Source organism: Microcaecilia unicolor, chromosome 6 (assembly GCF_901765095.1).
Source record: "Microcaecilia unicolor chromosome 6, aMicUni1.1, whole genome shotgun sequence".
Lineage (NCBI taxonomy): Eukaryota > Metazoa > Chordata > Amphibia > Gymnophiona > Siphonopidae > Microcaecilia > Microcaecilia unicolor.
In genome coordinates this window covers 72662270-72676245 of record NC_044036.1, presented here as the reverse complement: position 1 = coordinate 72676245, position 13976 = coordinate 72662270, and the positions used below count along the sequence as shown (strand labels likewise).

General features: G+C 41.1%; 1 protein-coding gene across 1 annotated transcript in view; it reads left to right on the top strand.

Annotated features, from left to right (window-relative positions):
- EVI5 (ecotropic viral integration site 5) overlaps positions 1-13976 on the top strand; it is a 330825-nt gene that overhangs the window by 94177 nt on the left and 222672 nt on the right. The window contains 6 exon segments of the mRNA XM_030205945.1: positions 2083-2226; positions 9157-9252; positions 9357-9399; positions 9402-9423; positions 10474-10481; positions 10962-10983. Of these exon segments, the coding sequence (XP_030061805.1) occupies positions 2083-2226; positions 9157-9252; positions 9357-9399; positions 9402-9423; positions 10474-10481; positions 10962-10983 (335 nt within the window).

Below are 13976 nucleotides of genomic sequence, written 5' to 3'. Positions count from 1 at the left end.
TCCACGTTGCTAAGGTCCTCCCATGAATTATCCTGAACTACACCCTCTCCAAAAGATGTCACATGATCAGACATCTGTCAGCAGGCCTTATCCTGAGTAGCCTCTACATACTGAAAATGAACTCTGCAAGGTTTTGCTCAATGCAAGTTTATCTTTACTTAGGAAGCAGATGAAAGCTTGGCTCTTCTCCCAAGCCTTTAATGGAAGAAGCAGCTAACTTGCTATTCTCACACACACAAGGACTGACGCTGGTTGTACGTAACTGTATCAAGATTTACATATCCACTCCTACCCTGCCTGAGATCATATTCCTGCACCTTTCTGACTACATATGCAACTTTAAGTTAATCCCCTTATTATCTAGCTCTTGGTATTCTGTTTTATCTGTCTGTATGTTCTCTTCCACTTAAACCCTCTGCTGTCTATTAAGAAGTTTTATTGTGCATTCTTTTGTGTTCCTTTCATTTTCTGTTGTTTTAGTATTGTACACCACTTTGGGTTATTCTTTAAGAAAGTAGTATATCAACTCCCCCCCTCCCAATTAAACATTGTAAGTAGCATACTATGCCTTAATATGCACTGTTTGAATATTTTGTTCTGCTGAAATTGTTTATTGCCTGTGTTCAGATTATTGTTACTGTAAACAGTTTAGGTCTGTTGGGATCTACCAACTTTACACACTTATTTTTGTCAGTATTAGACCATTTTTCTTTAGAAAACTATTCAAACTCTGTGACATTCCTTGGAGAACATTGACGTACAGCAGTCTTCAAGCCATGTCGCAGATTTTCAATTTGCTTGAGGTTGGTGCCTTAACTGGCTATTCAAGAGCATTCCTTTTTTTTTTTTTTTTCCTTGGCCAGACCGCCGTATCTTTTGGCTGTGTGCTTTGGATCATTGTCATACTAAGAAAATGAACATCTGTCTTGTTAGTTTTCTTGCAAAGGGCAGCAGGTTTTTCTCCCGACACTTTTTTTTCTCAATTCATTGTCACCTCTAGCCTTCAGATTGTCGAGTCCCTGTTGATGAGAACCATTCATATAACCTGAAGCTACCACTATCATGCTTCACATTAGGGATGGAGTTCTCAGTGATGTGCTCTGTTGATGTTTTTTTTTTTTGCCTATCTAATGTTTTGCATTCAGGCCAAAAATTACATTTTAGTTTTGTTAGGCTATGAAACTTCTTACCATATGTCTACAGAATATCTTGAGTGTTCCTTTGCATTCGTCTTTCTTGAGTAATGGCTTACTTCTTGCCATTCTATCATACAGGTCAGAATCAGAGTGTAGAAATATAGTTGTTGTTTGCACACTTGACCAGTCTTGTGCATGGGGGCCTGTAGCTCTGGCCATTTAGCTACCTGCCCTGTCAATTACTGCTTTTTCTGTCATTCAGTATGTAAGAACAGCCTGATCTAAGAAGGGTCTTGGGTGGGTCATCCACATTCCACTTAATCATCATGCTGATTGTGTTCCAAGAGATATTCAAGGACTTTGCAATATCTTTATTCCCTGTCCCCTGATTGTACAAAGACACGGCTTTGTCCCATAGTTTTGAGAGTTCCTTTGTGCTTCTGGTTGCCTCTTTGCTTTAACATGCACTGTCTGGCAGATGGAACCAAGAGGATCTTTGGAATTTATCCTGTTAAATTGTATTGATTCATATAACACAGGAAGGACCAATTCACTTGGTGTGTGCTTTTAGAAGGCAATTGATTACACCAGAAAGTCAGGTATTTGGATCGATCCAGAAGTACAAGTGGTGAATATGTTTCGCCAATCTATTAACTTTTTTTTTGTACTTAATTTTCTAAGGATTCCTGGAATATATTTTTTTACTTGCTTATTATGGGGTAGGATATATAGATATATTAGTTTTTAGGCTATAAAGCAGTGAATGCAACCATTTTGGAAGGGTGTGTAGACTTCTTATAGCCTCTGTAAAGCTGCTCCTGATATGATCGATTTTTCTTTCTTTGAGTCAGGAAAATACTAATTGAACACCGTTGAAATATGGCCAGTGAATGCTTTTTAGGCTATATGTACTCATCCTGAATATTTTCTTTTTTTTTTTTTCTAGGAACAGTTGCCAGAACTTTATATGCACTTTCAGGCCCAGAGTTTCCATACCTCTATGTATGCCTCCTCATGGTTTTTAACAGTCTTTCTTACAACTTTTCCATTACCCATTGCGACTAGAGTGTTTGATATCTTCATGTCTGAGGTAAGCAACTCAACATGTGTCTTTAACTGGCAAACTATTACTTGCTGTCTGCTTAGCCCTATTATGAATAGCTGTGCTTAAAATGGTCTGCTTCAAAATAATGTATACATTAAAGGTTCTATAGCATGATGAATGTCTGTTTCTGATTTAACTAAAGCCAATGCATGTGGCTTTTTATTTTAGTGCATAGTTTGAGGTATTTGGGGCATTTTCTTTTATTCATTCTGAAGCAGGAGAAGGAACAAAGGTGGGAGGGGTGTTATGAGGCATTTGTGTTGAGAATTGTTTTGCCTGTATGACTTATGTGCCGAGGATTGTGTTCTTGAAAGCTTTCTATACACCTAATTTTTAACAACTGCTGTGGTAAAGTGAATCATAGTTGAAATTGCTGTCAGTTTTTGTTGCTGCGGTTTGTCCTCTTTGAATGGCCTTATGATTAGGAAAGGAATATACAGATGTGAAAATCAAGACTGTTAAATTATTAATACATCAGTTCTTTCAAGTTTTTAACACATTGTGTGCCTGTATACAACATGAATATCTCATGAGCTTTATCTCTCATAGACATAAAAGAGAAAATACTAACTACATTAAAGATATATGGTGTTTGTATGGTGTTGGGCATATACTGCTACTACTACTACTACTATTTAGCATTTCTATAGCACTACAAGGCATACGCAGCGCTGCACAAACATAGAAGAAAGACAGTCCCTGCTCAAAGAGCTTTCAATCTAATAGACAAAAAATAAATAAAGTAATCAAATCAATTAATGTGAACGGGAAGGAAGAGAGGAGGGTAGGTGGAGGCGAGTGGTTACAAGTGGTTACGAGTCAAAAGCAATGTTAAGAGGTGGGCTTTCAGTCTAGATTTAAAGGTGGCCAAGGATGGGGCAAGACGTAGGGGCTCAGGAAGTTTATTCCAGGCGTAGGGTGCAGCGAGACAGAAGGCGCGAAGTCTGGAGTTGGCAGTAGTGGAGAAGGGAACAGATAAGAAGGATTTATCCATGGAGCGCACGGGAAGGGGTGTAGGAAGGACGAGTGTGGAGAGATACTGGGGAGCAGCAGAGTGAATACATTTATAGGTTAGTAGAAGAAGTTTGAACAGGATGCGAAAACGGATAGGGAGCCAGTGAAGCGACTTGAGGAGAGGGGTAGTATGAGTAAAGCGACCCTGGCGGAAGATGAGACGGGCAGCAGAGTTTTGAACCGACTGGAGAGGGGAGAGGTGACTAAGTGGGAGGCCAGCAAGAAGCAGATTGCAGTAGTCTAAACGAGAGGTGACAAGGGTGTGGATGAGGGTTTTGGTAGAGTGCTCGGACATACGCAGCTCTGTAAACATATGCAGGTACTTTCTCTGTCCCTTGTGGGCTCACATAATATAAGAAAGGCGTGCATTCAAATGATACTATGTCATATTTTCTCCAAAGTGGATAACCACTCCATTTCAACAATTTTCCATACCTTGGCTTATCAATGAGATATAAGGAGATCAAACATTTCCATCTAGAGGCAGTAGAGTTCAGTGTCTAATAAAGCTGCCAAATTCCTTTTGGGAAGCTTAGTGTTTTCAGGTTCACCAGGAGTACCAATATATATTCTGTGGATAATAGATATGTTGTTTTGCATATCAACTTCATAATCTCATTTTCCTAATTATCCTGCAAGACCAGTCCAGACTATGCCTCCTTACCAGTATATGGAGGCAGAGACCAAAACCTGAAGATTCTATTACCAGTATAACAGGTGGTGCAGCCAGGATTCCATCAGTATTTCTCTGCTTCCAGCAGATGGTGCAGGTTGGACTGTTGCAGCAGAGGATTTGTGGTAACAGGCCTGACTCCCCTGGATGTAAGCTACATCCTGTATCTAGTGATTGATGCTGACCAGTGTAAGCTCCAGTGGCGTATCAAGGGCAGGGTGGTGGGGGCAAAGAGCAGCCGCGCGCCTGTCGGCTCTGCGGGTTCCCTGCTCCCTCTGCCCCGGAACAGGTTACTTCCTTTTCCGGGGCAGAAGGAGCAGGGAGCCAGCAGAACTGAAAGGCGCATGACTGCTCCCAGCAGCTAAGAATGCACCCGGGGGGGGTGCACATCGGCGATCTGCCCTGGGTGGCAGCCGACCTAGGATCGTCACTGGTAAGCTCCCAGGAGTTGGATTGTGATCCTTCTCCTGGTTAGCCCAGAGAGGTTTGCTGCCCCTCTGTATCCCTGAACCTTGGCCCAAAGGCCTTTGCTCATTGAGGCTGTATGAGATAAATTCCTATGGAACCTTACCAGAGTGGGGAGGCGTTCCTCCTCCCTCTGCAGAATTAAAAAAATATTTGGGCCCTTTAACTTTATTCCCAAAAAAGATAAAAAGTTTGTCAGGTCAGGCAGAGGAGTTAATTGCAGTAGCAGCTATCTCTGCTTAAACAAGAGCCAGGTAGCAAAAAGAGAGGGTCTAAAATTGCAGGCAAACACAGCAAAGAAACAAAAGCAAAAAAGGGCCTGCGTCATGGCCTGAACAAATAAAAATTAAAACATACTAGAAATAATACATAAATAATGAACATAAACAAAATTACAGATGTCAAAAGAATACCAAATATATAATGATGCTGGTGTCTATTAAAAAACACTGCTAGTGTAGAATATACATGTCATACCAATACTATGTTGGTGTTTACATGCAAATGAAAAATGTGCATTTAAATTAAATCATCAAAGATAAATACGCATTAGATGCTATACAAATAAAGAAACGTGTATTGCTGCTCAAACATTAAAATTACAATTAAAGGTGAGACAAGAAGACAGTGTGTGTATTTTGAAAACAATGTGGATTTAAAAATATCTTATGCAAATCTACTTGGTGCAAAAAAAAATGTGAATTACACTGAGAAGGTAAAAAGTGCCACCCTACCCAAAAGTGACAAAGGTGGTTCCAGCATCTCCCTTAAGAACTGTATATACTGACTCGTATTGATGAATCTACAGGAAGAATGACAACTAGATAACAAAAGGAACCCTTTGCTCCCTTAAATGGGAAGTCTCCTTGCCAATGGACCTGACAGGGTCTCTGACTTGCTGAAATTCTAACTTAAGGGCCAGAGAATAATCCAAAGACCCTAAACTTGCCTGCCTGTCTAATTCTGCAGGGAGCCCTTGGGATCAGTCAGATGAATCAAGGTGGGCATCCTTTGCTCCCTTTTAATGGGAACTCTTCCTGCCAATGGACATGACAGTCAGGGTCTCTGACTTGCTGAAATTTAACTTCAGGCCAGAGAATAACCCAAAGACCATAACCTTGCCTGCCTGTCTAATTCTGCAGGGAGCCCTTGGGATCAGTCAGATGAATCAAGGGGGCATCCTTTGCTCCCTTTTAATGGAACTCTTCCTGCCATGGACATGACAGTCAGGGTCTCTGACTTGCTGAAATTTACTTCAGGCCAGAGAATAACCCAAAGACCATAACTTGCTGCCTGTCTAATTCTGCAGGGAGCCCTTGGGATCAGTCAGATGAATCAAGGTGGGCATCTGTGAATTCTGCTCTCTTAAACACCTGGCCTCTCAAATTTACTTCACATATGTCCTCTCTCTCTGGATCCTTCTTAGCAGTGGGTCCATATTTGAAAAGCTAATAAAAGTGACCATGGACATCCTTCCTATATGCCCCACTACAACAGAAAATGTTTCTGTCTCTTTTCTGTTTACCAGGACTATGGATATTTGCCTTCAGTGGAGAAGCTTGACCGTCTTAGTAAACATCCACCCCCCCCCCTCCCGCCACAATAATAGTTTCCTAACATTTTCTTTGAGAGATGTCCAGACTTTGAAGGCTGCCAACAGGTCAGGTTTACAGGGTACCCCTAATGAATGTGCATGAGGAGAGATGCATTCCCACCACTTCCATGTATGCAGATCTCGCTTTTTTTTTTTTTTTTAATTTTTTATTCATTAAGGATATCCTGAAAGCCTGAACATTTGGTGCCTCACGAGGATTAGGTGTGAAGATTATGGCTCTACTCAAGCATTGGGAGTACAATTGTGCTATTGTACTATCCCACTGATCCGATATAATTGCCGATTACTGCAACACAACATAACTGAAACATGACAGGAACATAACTCAAAACTTCATCTCACGATCCCCTTACATGGGGTAACCCACTGTAGCTTCACTTAACAAATCAACAACAGCAGCCTTGTTTCCATTTTACTGGAATTGTAACCACTTCTCTGGAATTATGTAGGCCACATTGAGCCTACAAATAAGTGGGAAAATGGTGGGATAAATATGTAACGAATGAATAAATAAATTGAACCGATGCCTGGGACAAAACTAGCTGCCTCTCTTCACTCAGCCTCTTGACTTGTCCTCTCATTTTCTTGTATTGCATAATTATCCTTCACCAGTCTCTCACCTGATAGCAGCATGATATGGTTGGACAGACTAGGTAAGCCATATGGTTCTTTATCTGCCTTATTTTTCTCTGTTACTTCCAATTTCTCTGGTTGCTCTGGCACCTTTATTCAGTGAACATTTGTTATTCTTATTTATTGGGATTTTCTCACACCTTTTCAGTAGTAGCTCAAGGTGAGTTACATTCAGGTACACTAGGTATTTTTCTGTCCCTGGAGGGCTCACAATCTAATTTTGTACCTGAGGCAATGGGGGGTTAAATGACTTGCCCAAGATCACAAGGAGCAGCAGTAGGATTTGAACCGGCCAACTCTGGATGTCAAGACTGGTGTTCTAACCACTAGGATACTCCTCCACATAAGAACATAAGAGTAGCCATACTGGGTCAGACCAATGGTCCATCTAGCCAGTACCCCATTTCCAAATAGTGGCCAAACCAGGTCACAAGTACATGGCAGAAACCCAATTATTAGCAACATTCCATACTACCAATCCAGAGCAAGCAGCTGCGTCCCCTTATCTGTCTCAATAGCAAACTATGGACTTTTCCTCCAGGAACTTGTCCAGACCTTTTTTAAACCCAGATACGCTAACTGCTGTTATCACATCCTCCTGCAAAGAGTTCCAGAGCTTAACTATTCGTTGAGTAAAAAAAATATTTCCTCCTGTTTGTTTTAAAAGTATTTCCATGTAACTTCCTCGAGTGTCCCCTAGTCTTTCTGCTTTTGGAAAGAGTAAAAATTGATTTACTTCTACTCGTTCTACACCACTCAGGGTTTTGTAGACCTCAGTCATATCTCCCCTCATCTGTCTGTTTTCCAAGCTTGAAGAGCCCTATCCTCTTTAGCCTTTCCTCATACGAGAGGAGTTCCATCCCCTTTATCATTTTGGTTGCTCTTCTTTGAATCTTTTCTAATTCTGCTATATCTCTTTTTGAGATTCAGTGACCAGAACTGAACACAGTACTCAAGGTGCAGTCGCACCATGGAGCGATACAGGGACATTATAGTATTTTCGGTCTTACTCACAATCCCTTTCCTAATAATTTCTAGCATCCTGTTTGCTTTTTTTTTGGCCACAGCTGCACACTGATCAGAAGATTTCAGCGTATTATTTATGACACCTAGATCTTTTTCTTGAGTGCTGACCCCCAAGGAGGACCGTAGCATCAGATAACTATGTTTTGGATTATTCTTTCCAGTGTGCTTCATGTTACGTTGCATTTGTCCACATTAAATTTCATCTGCCACTTGGATACCCAGTCTTCCAATTTCCTAAGGTCTTCCTGCAATATTTCACAGTCTGCACATGTGTTAACAGCCTTGAATAGTTTTATATCATCTACAAATTTAATCACCTCACTCGTTCCGATTTCCGAATCATTTGTAAATGTTAAATAGTACCGATCCCTGCTACACTCCATTGTTCACCCTCCTCCATTGAGAGAAATGACCATTTAACCCCACTTTCTGTTTTCTGTCCAATAACCAATTCCTAATCCACACCAGAACCTTGTCTTCTATCACATGACTTTAATTTTCTCAGGAGTCTGTCATGAGGAACGTTATCAAAAGCTTTCTCAAAATCTAGATCCACTACATCAACTGGCTCACCTTTATCCAGATGTTTGTTCACACCTTCAAAGTGCCTTTTTATTAGGGGGGGAGGGGGGTTTAGGGAGGTTCTGTCTTAACTTTTTATTAGGGGGGGAGGGGGGTTTAGGGAGGTTCTGTCTTAACTTTTTATGGCAATTGATTTGGTATGTGAGACACTATGAGGCATATTTTCAAAGCACTTAGCTTCCAAAGTTCCATAGGTTTCTATCGAACTTTGGAAGGCTAAGTGCTGTGAAAATATGCCTCTATGTGCCATGCTGTTCCATTCTCTTGTGTGCTTATTAGAATAGTTAATGAAAAGAAGCTTTAAAAAAATGGTCTTGGGTCTAAATGTACCATTTCATGGTTTGTTTGTTTTTCCACTGTGTCCTTATGAAAGTCAGCTGATCCTTGTTATGGTGTTACAAACTAGACAATATTGTAGCTTACTTTTACAATGGCATAGTATGATCAGACAATAACAGCAGCAGCAGGTGAAATTGTGGTTTTTTTTGTTTGGTTTTTTAAAATTTTACAGCCATGTTTGGTTTTGTGATGAAGGAGGGATGGTTGGTTTTAGTTTTCTTGAAGTGTTATAACTTTTAGAGAAGTGACAAAGCAGGCATCCTAAGTTGATGAATGCAAATATTTGGATCTAGTATTTAAAGTCAAGTTGTCTTCATGATCAACAAAGTTATCAACTTATTAGTGAAATGTGTTGTGATGACTAACTAGTGTAGTCTGGAAAGATGGTCATTTGCTGTGCAGCTTGCATGTTCCAGCCAGAGATGAAGGAGCAGGATGAGGGAAAGTATCTTGAGTAATACCAAAAATGCTTTTGCTGCTTGTACATTTTCAAACACAATCTTTTACTTATTCAAATAGCATTGTGTCATTGAGGAAACTAGTATATTTTTTCCCCAATACCTTTTAGGGTTTAGAAATAGTATTTCGAGCCGGACTATCTCTCTTCTTGCAGATGAATCAAGCAGATCTAATGCAGCTTGACATGGAAGGGATGTAAAGGTAAGTCACACATATAATTTAGATGGATGTCTGTTGGATTTTAAATTTATCATCATAATTTTTGGGATCAGTACTAATTCTATGGAATCTTCTTTTTCTACTTTTTAGCACTTTCAAAAGGTTGTTCCGCATCAGTTTGACAGTGTGCCAGACAACTAATCCAAGCGTCTTATCAGTCAAGTACATGCAAAACATGAAAAGTAGTACTAAACTTTGCTAAAAATGTTTTGATTTGCTGATTTTTCTTCCCTTTGTTATAAAGTTGGTTTAAAGAATACAATTTTTTAAATAGTAATTATGTAGCTTTCATACTTACCGATCCAAAAACTACAGGTTAATTTTTTTTAATTCTGTTCCTTGCATTTAATAAATTAAGTGGACTTTGATTGGATGAGATTACATCATTGTGTGTTTATTTCTCAAAAACACTAACTTGACCTTTTGTTGGAAAGATGGTACTCTGTCTAATTGCCAGGATAATAGCAGAAGAACTCACAACATATGTTCTTGTAAAGTTCTATAAACATCTGAGTTCTGGTGGATATCTCATCACCTGACTTTGACAAGGATACATGATAGAAAATTTCAAAACTAATCTAACAAAAGAATTCAATAGATTGGATAAGAAGTACTATTCTTAGCACAGAGTAAATAGTTCTGATGGTCTGTATCACTGAGGCCCCTATGAAATGAACAGTTTATCATAGTGTGGAGGTTTACTAGTTTTTAGTGTGTGTGTGTGGGGGGGGGGGGGGGGGGGGTTCCCTTTGGGCTTAAGATTACTACCGAGTATGAAAAGGGCTTATGGGAAAAAAATGAGCAAAGTGCTGTACTAAAAGGGAAATCTGTAACTGGTGTCCTGATGCTTAGAAGCAAACGCGGGCTCTAGAGGCCATTTGAAGTAGCGCTTGCATTAGTGAACGCAGAATGCTCAGAGGCTCTAGCGCAGAAAACAACAAGTGTGCCAAAGATGAGCACAAATAGTATGCTAATGTAGTCAAAGGCGTGCTAATGAGCTCATTTCCTACTCCCTCCCAATTCTCAGAGAACAGTGCACAAAAGAAAAGTTGCCTTAACCGCTGTAAAAAGTAACATCAGTTCTGAGAGCAGGCATTAGGATGCTTGAAGAGAGGATTTCTCATTATTCTTCTCTAAAATCTGCCAGTCTGTATACAGTTTGGATGCAGAAGAAAGCCTGTGCAAGCCCCTAAATGTCAGTAGTGAGAAACAAATGTGTGTGAGTCTGAGCAAACCTGAAAGAGAGAGCACACATTGGCACCTGTTTCCTGTGTTTAAATATAAGCCTTCCAAGTAAAATAAATAAAAATTGAAAAGGCACAGAAAACAGATAACAATGTGTGCTTCACGTTTGGGTCTTCTTGGGGCATGCACACAGGAGCTGCACATACCGCACTAACTTTTCTGTATATGCACCAAGCATGTCCCCTCGCGCTAACAGCATGCAGATAATTTGCATACTATTTTCTTTTAGCATTGGAGAGCTAATTTTCTGTGCTTTTCAGGCAGTATTTTCTTTAGCGCTGTTGGCTTACCGCATGGGTGTGTGGTAGGAGCCTATTCTATAAAGGAAAATAGATGCCTGCTTTCCTTTATGTATAGAATAGTAGCCAGTGAAATGCACACCTAGAATTTAGCCATGAATGCTTACGTCAGCCATAGAGCTGGTGGAGGGTTTGTGCCTAAATGTCCAAGATAATGCGTATAAGTGGAAGTCGTACCCGTGTGTATACCTACTTGTAAAACATGCACTAGGGAGATAATTCTATAACTGGGCACCTCCATTTAGGCACTGTAAGGATGCATGGTAAGATTCTATTCTTCAGTGGCTTCTGGGTGCCCAAATTCAAGTGGGAGAATACTAGAGTAACCTGGTATTGGGAGTGCCTTACATTTAAGCATCCCGCTTATACCTACCATAGACCTGGCAGGAATGGTGTGTAACGTATAGTTTATAACTTATAGTTTTCTGCAATTGGGAGCCTCACCTATGCTCTGCCATTTGTATGCCCTCCAAGCAATAATGTGCTATGCCACTGTGTTTTCCCAATCCCTTTGCCCCCCCCCCACCACCAGGGAGGGGAAACACTTCAGCCTTGTAGGCTGAAAAATAAGAGAGAAAACTTAGACTCTGGCGCAACCAGTAATTATCTTATTGGTATCTCACAGAGCCAGTATACAAAATAATTGTTCTCTCTTTGGAGCAGGTTGTCAGACAGCAACGCCAGACGCAATCACTGAATAACAAAGACTGCTCAGCTAACACTGTCCCAGCTATTACATATATACTGTTGCAAGTTTCGTTTCTCCCAAATCATGTGATTTCTCCCAAACTAGAAATCAGAAACTAGCCTGTGCTATATATGGATTTTCCTGTATTATACCAATCTCTCCTGATGTGTGTTCACGTAAACACTCAGTGGCCATTGGCTAATTAGCTACCAGTATGTATGTAAACTAAAACAATACTCTTGTGTCCGCTCACTCCAAGACTGAAACATTAGGCTCACTATATCCTCAGTCTCTCAGCAGCTCCCAAGGTTATATCCATATTATATGAAAGGCATACTCAGCTGCAGCCAAATGTGCATCTGTGAAGTGTCTGTTCTCAGCTCCTGAGAAAGCACTGATTATTACAAAAGATGCTGAGTTAGTAGGCTAACATGTGAGAACCAAACAGAGCAATGTCAGGCGTATGCCTTAGTAACAGGCCTAGCATAGGAAGGAATATACACAACTTAAACACACACCCTTACAGAATAGCACTTGGGTGCACTGCTAGTGCTAATGCACATAGGTGTACACTTACCTGTGAAAGTGCTAGTATTCTGTAACTTTGCACATGCAAAGGGAATGTACAGGCACTGAGTTATAGAATTTCCTTTCAAATAAGCTGGATTTACAGAACAGTGCTTAGGTGAATTTTTGGCATTTACCCATGTATGTGCACACACATGCATAAATGTTAGTGTTTTATTGAATTGCCCCCTCAGTGTTAGCACAATCAACAGTATAATATGTGCTGATGACCTAATTATGTACTTACTCCCATGTAACAAACCATACTAAATTATAGCATGGTTTATTACTTCACCCCTAATGCTGACTCTTCACTGTAGCCTTTGAATAGCAAAAAAAGATTCTAGTATTAGAATTAAAAGATCCCCTGAGTTGAAGCTACATTGCACCTAAGATAACCCTTTTAATTACCCTGGCTAAAAGAGGTCTCCGGTGGTCCCTATGGGCCAGTGGTGTAGCCAGAAGGCAATTTTAGGTTGGCCAACAGGTTGGATGGGTGGGCCACTAGAGAAACATCTGCCACCTGATCACCCATACCTTTCCCACGCCCCTACTTGCACACCTACTCCACGCCCATAACTTCAATGGAGTAGCAGTTGCTGGCCTCAGTGGCTGCAGGCCACATTGAGAGCTAGGGAAATACAGAACGCACACTCTTCATCCTCTACTGAGCCACGGTCCTCCAACACACATATGCTTTCCTCAAATATACCCTAAATATTACAGTGGTGGGGGCGCTAAATATCGATACATTTATCAAGAAAACGGAACAATCCAAATTACTAGAATACTACATAGAAAATTCATGCTAACAGAGTACTTTGGTCACACACCACAACACAAAATGCCAAATACAGAATAAGTGACCACAAACCATAAACAAATTAAATCGAAATCCCAAGCGGCCAACCTTGCTTATAGCACAGCACAGAGAAATACCAAGAAATGCATTTTTTCCTATAGCGTGCAAAAATATAATGATAGCATGTGCAAGAGATGGTGTTAAGGTGGTACAACTAGGGCAACTGCATTTGGCCCCCTAACCATAGAGAACTCCAGGCCAGCCAGAAGCTGAAGAAGGTGCAGCCTATTAGTAAACTTTGGAGTCCCCTTCCAAATTTCTGCCTTGGGCCCCAGCCATATCTAACACCAGCTCTGGCAGGATGTACATTTCAATCTGACATATTCTTTTTTCTACCTTTTGTTGTCTGGTTGTTTTATTTTTCAAATCATGTTGGTCCCAGGCTCTGGTGTCTACATCCTTCGGTGGTTAACTCACTCACTAAGGTCTCCTGGCCTTTTGATATTTCTACTTTCTCTATGTCCACTATCCATCATCTTCCATCTCTGTACCTCTATCTTCCTCCATATTCAGTATCTCCCTTTCTCTGTGTCCCTATATTTCCCTGTCCAGCTTCTCCCTTCTCTTTGTCCCCAGTGCCAATATATCCCTATCTTCTCTGACCCTACCCTGTCCAGCTTCTCCCTTCTCTTTGTCCCCAGTGCCAATATATCCCTATCTTCTCTGACCCTACCCCATCCAGCTTCTCTCCCCCTCACTCCCTCCCCTTTCCAGCATCTGGTTTGCTTGCTTGATTGCCTGCCCTCCCTTCCTCCCGCTGTAGGTTCAGTATTTGATTTCCTTTTCCTTCATCTCCTTGGTCTGGTATCTCTGTTTCCCGTCCCTCCCTCCTTGTGCTGTTCCAGCAGTTCCCTCCCATCCCTCCAGCTCCTCTTCTCCTTTTCCTCCCACAAGTCCAGCAGCTCTCCCCCTTCCCTCCAGCTCCCTCCTCCTTTTCCTCCCTCAAGTTCAGCAGCTCTCTCCCTTCTCTTCAGCACCCTACTTCTCTTCCTCTCAGGGCAGGAGTGATCCCCAGGTGTTCCTGCCCATGCTGGCTCTGCTCTCAAAAT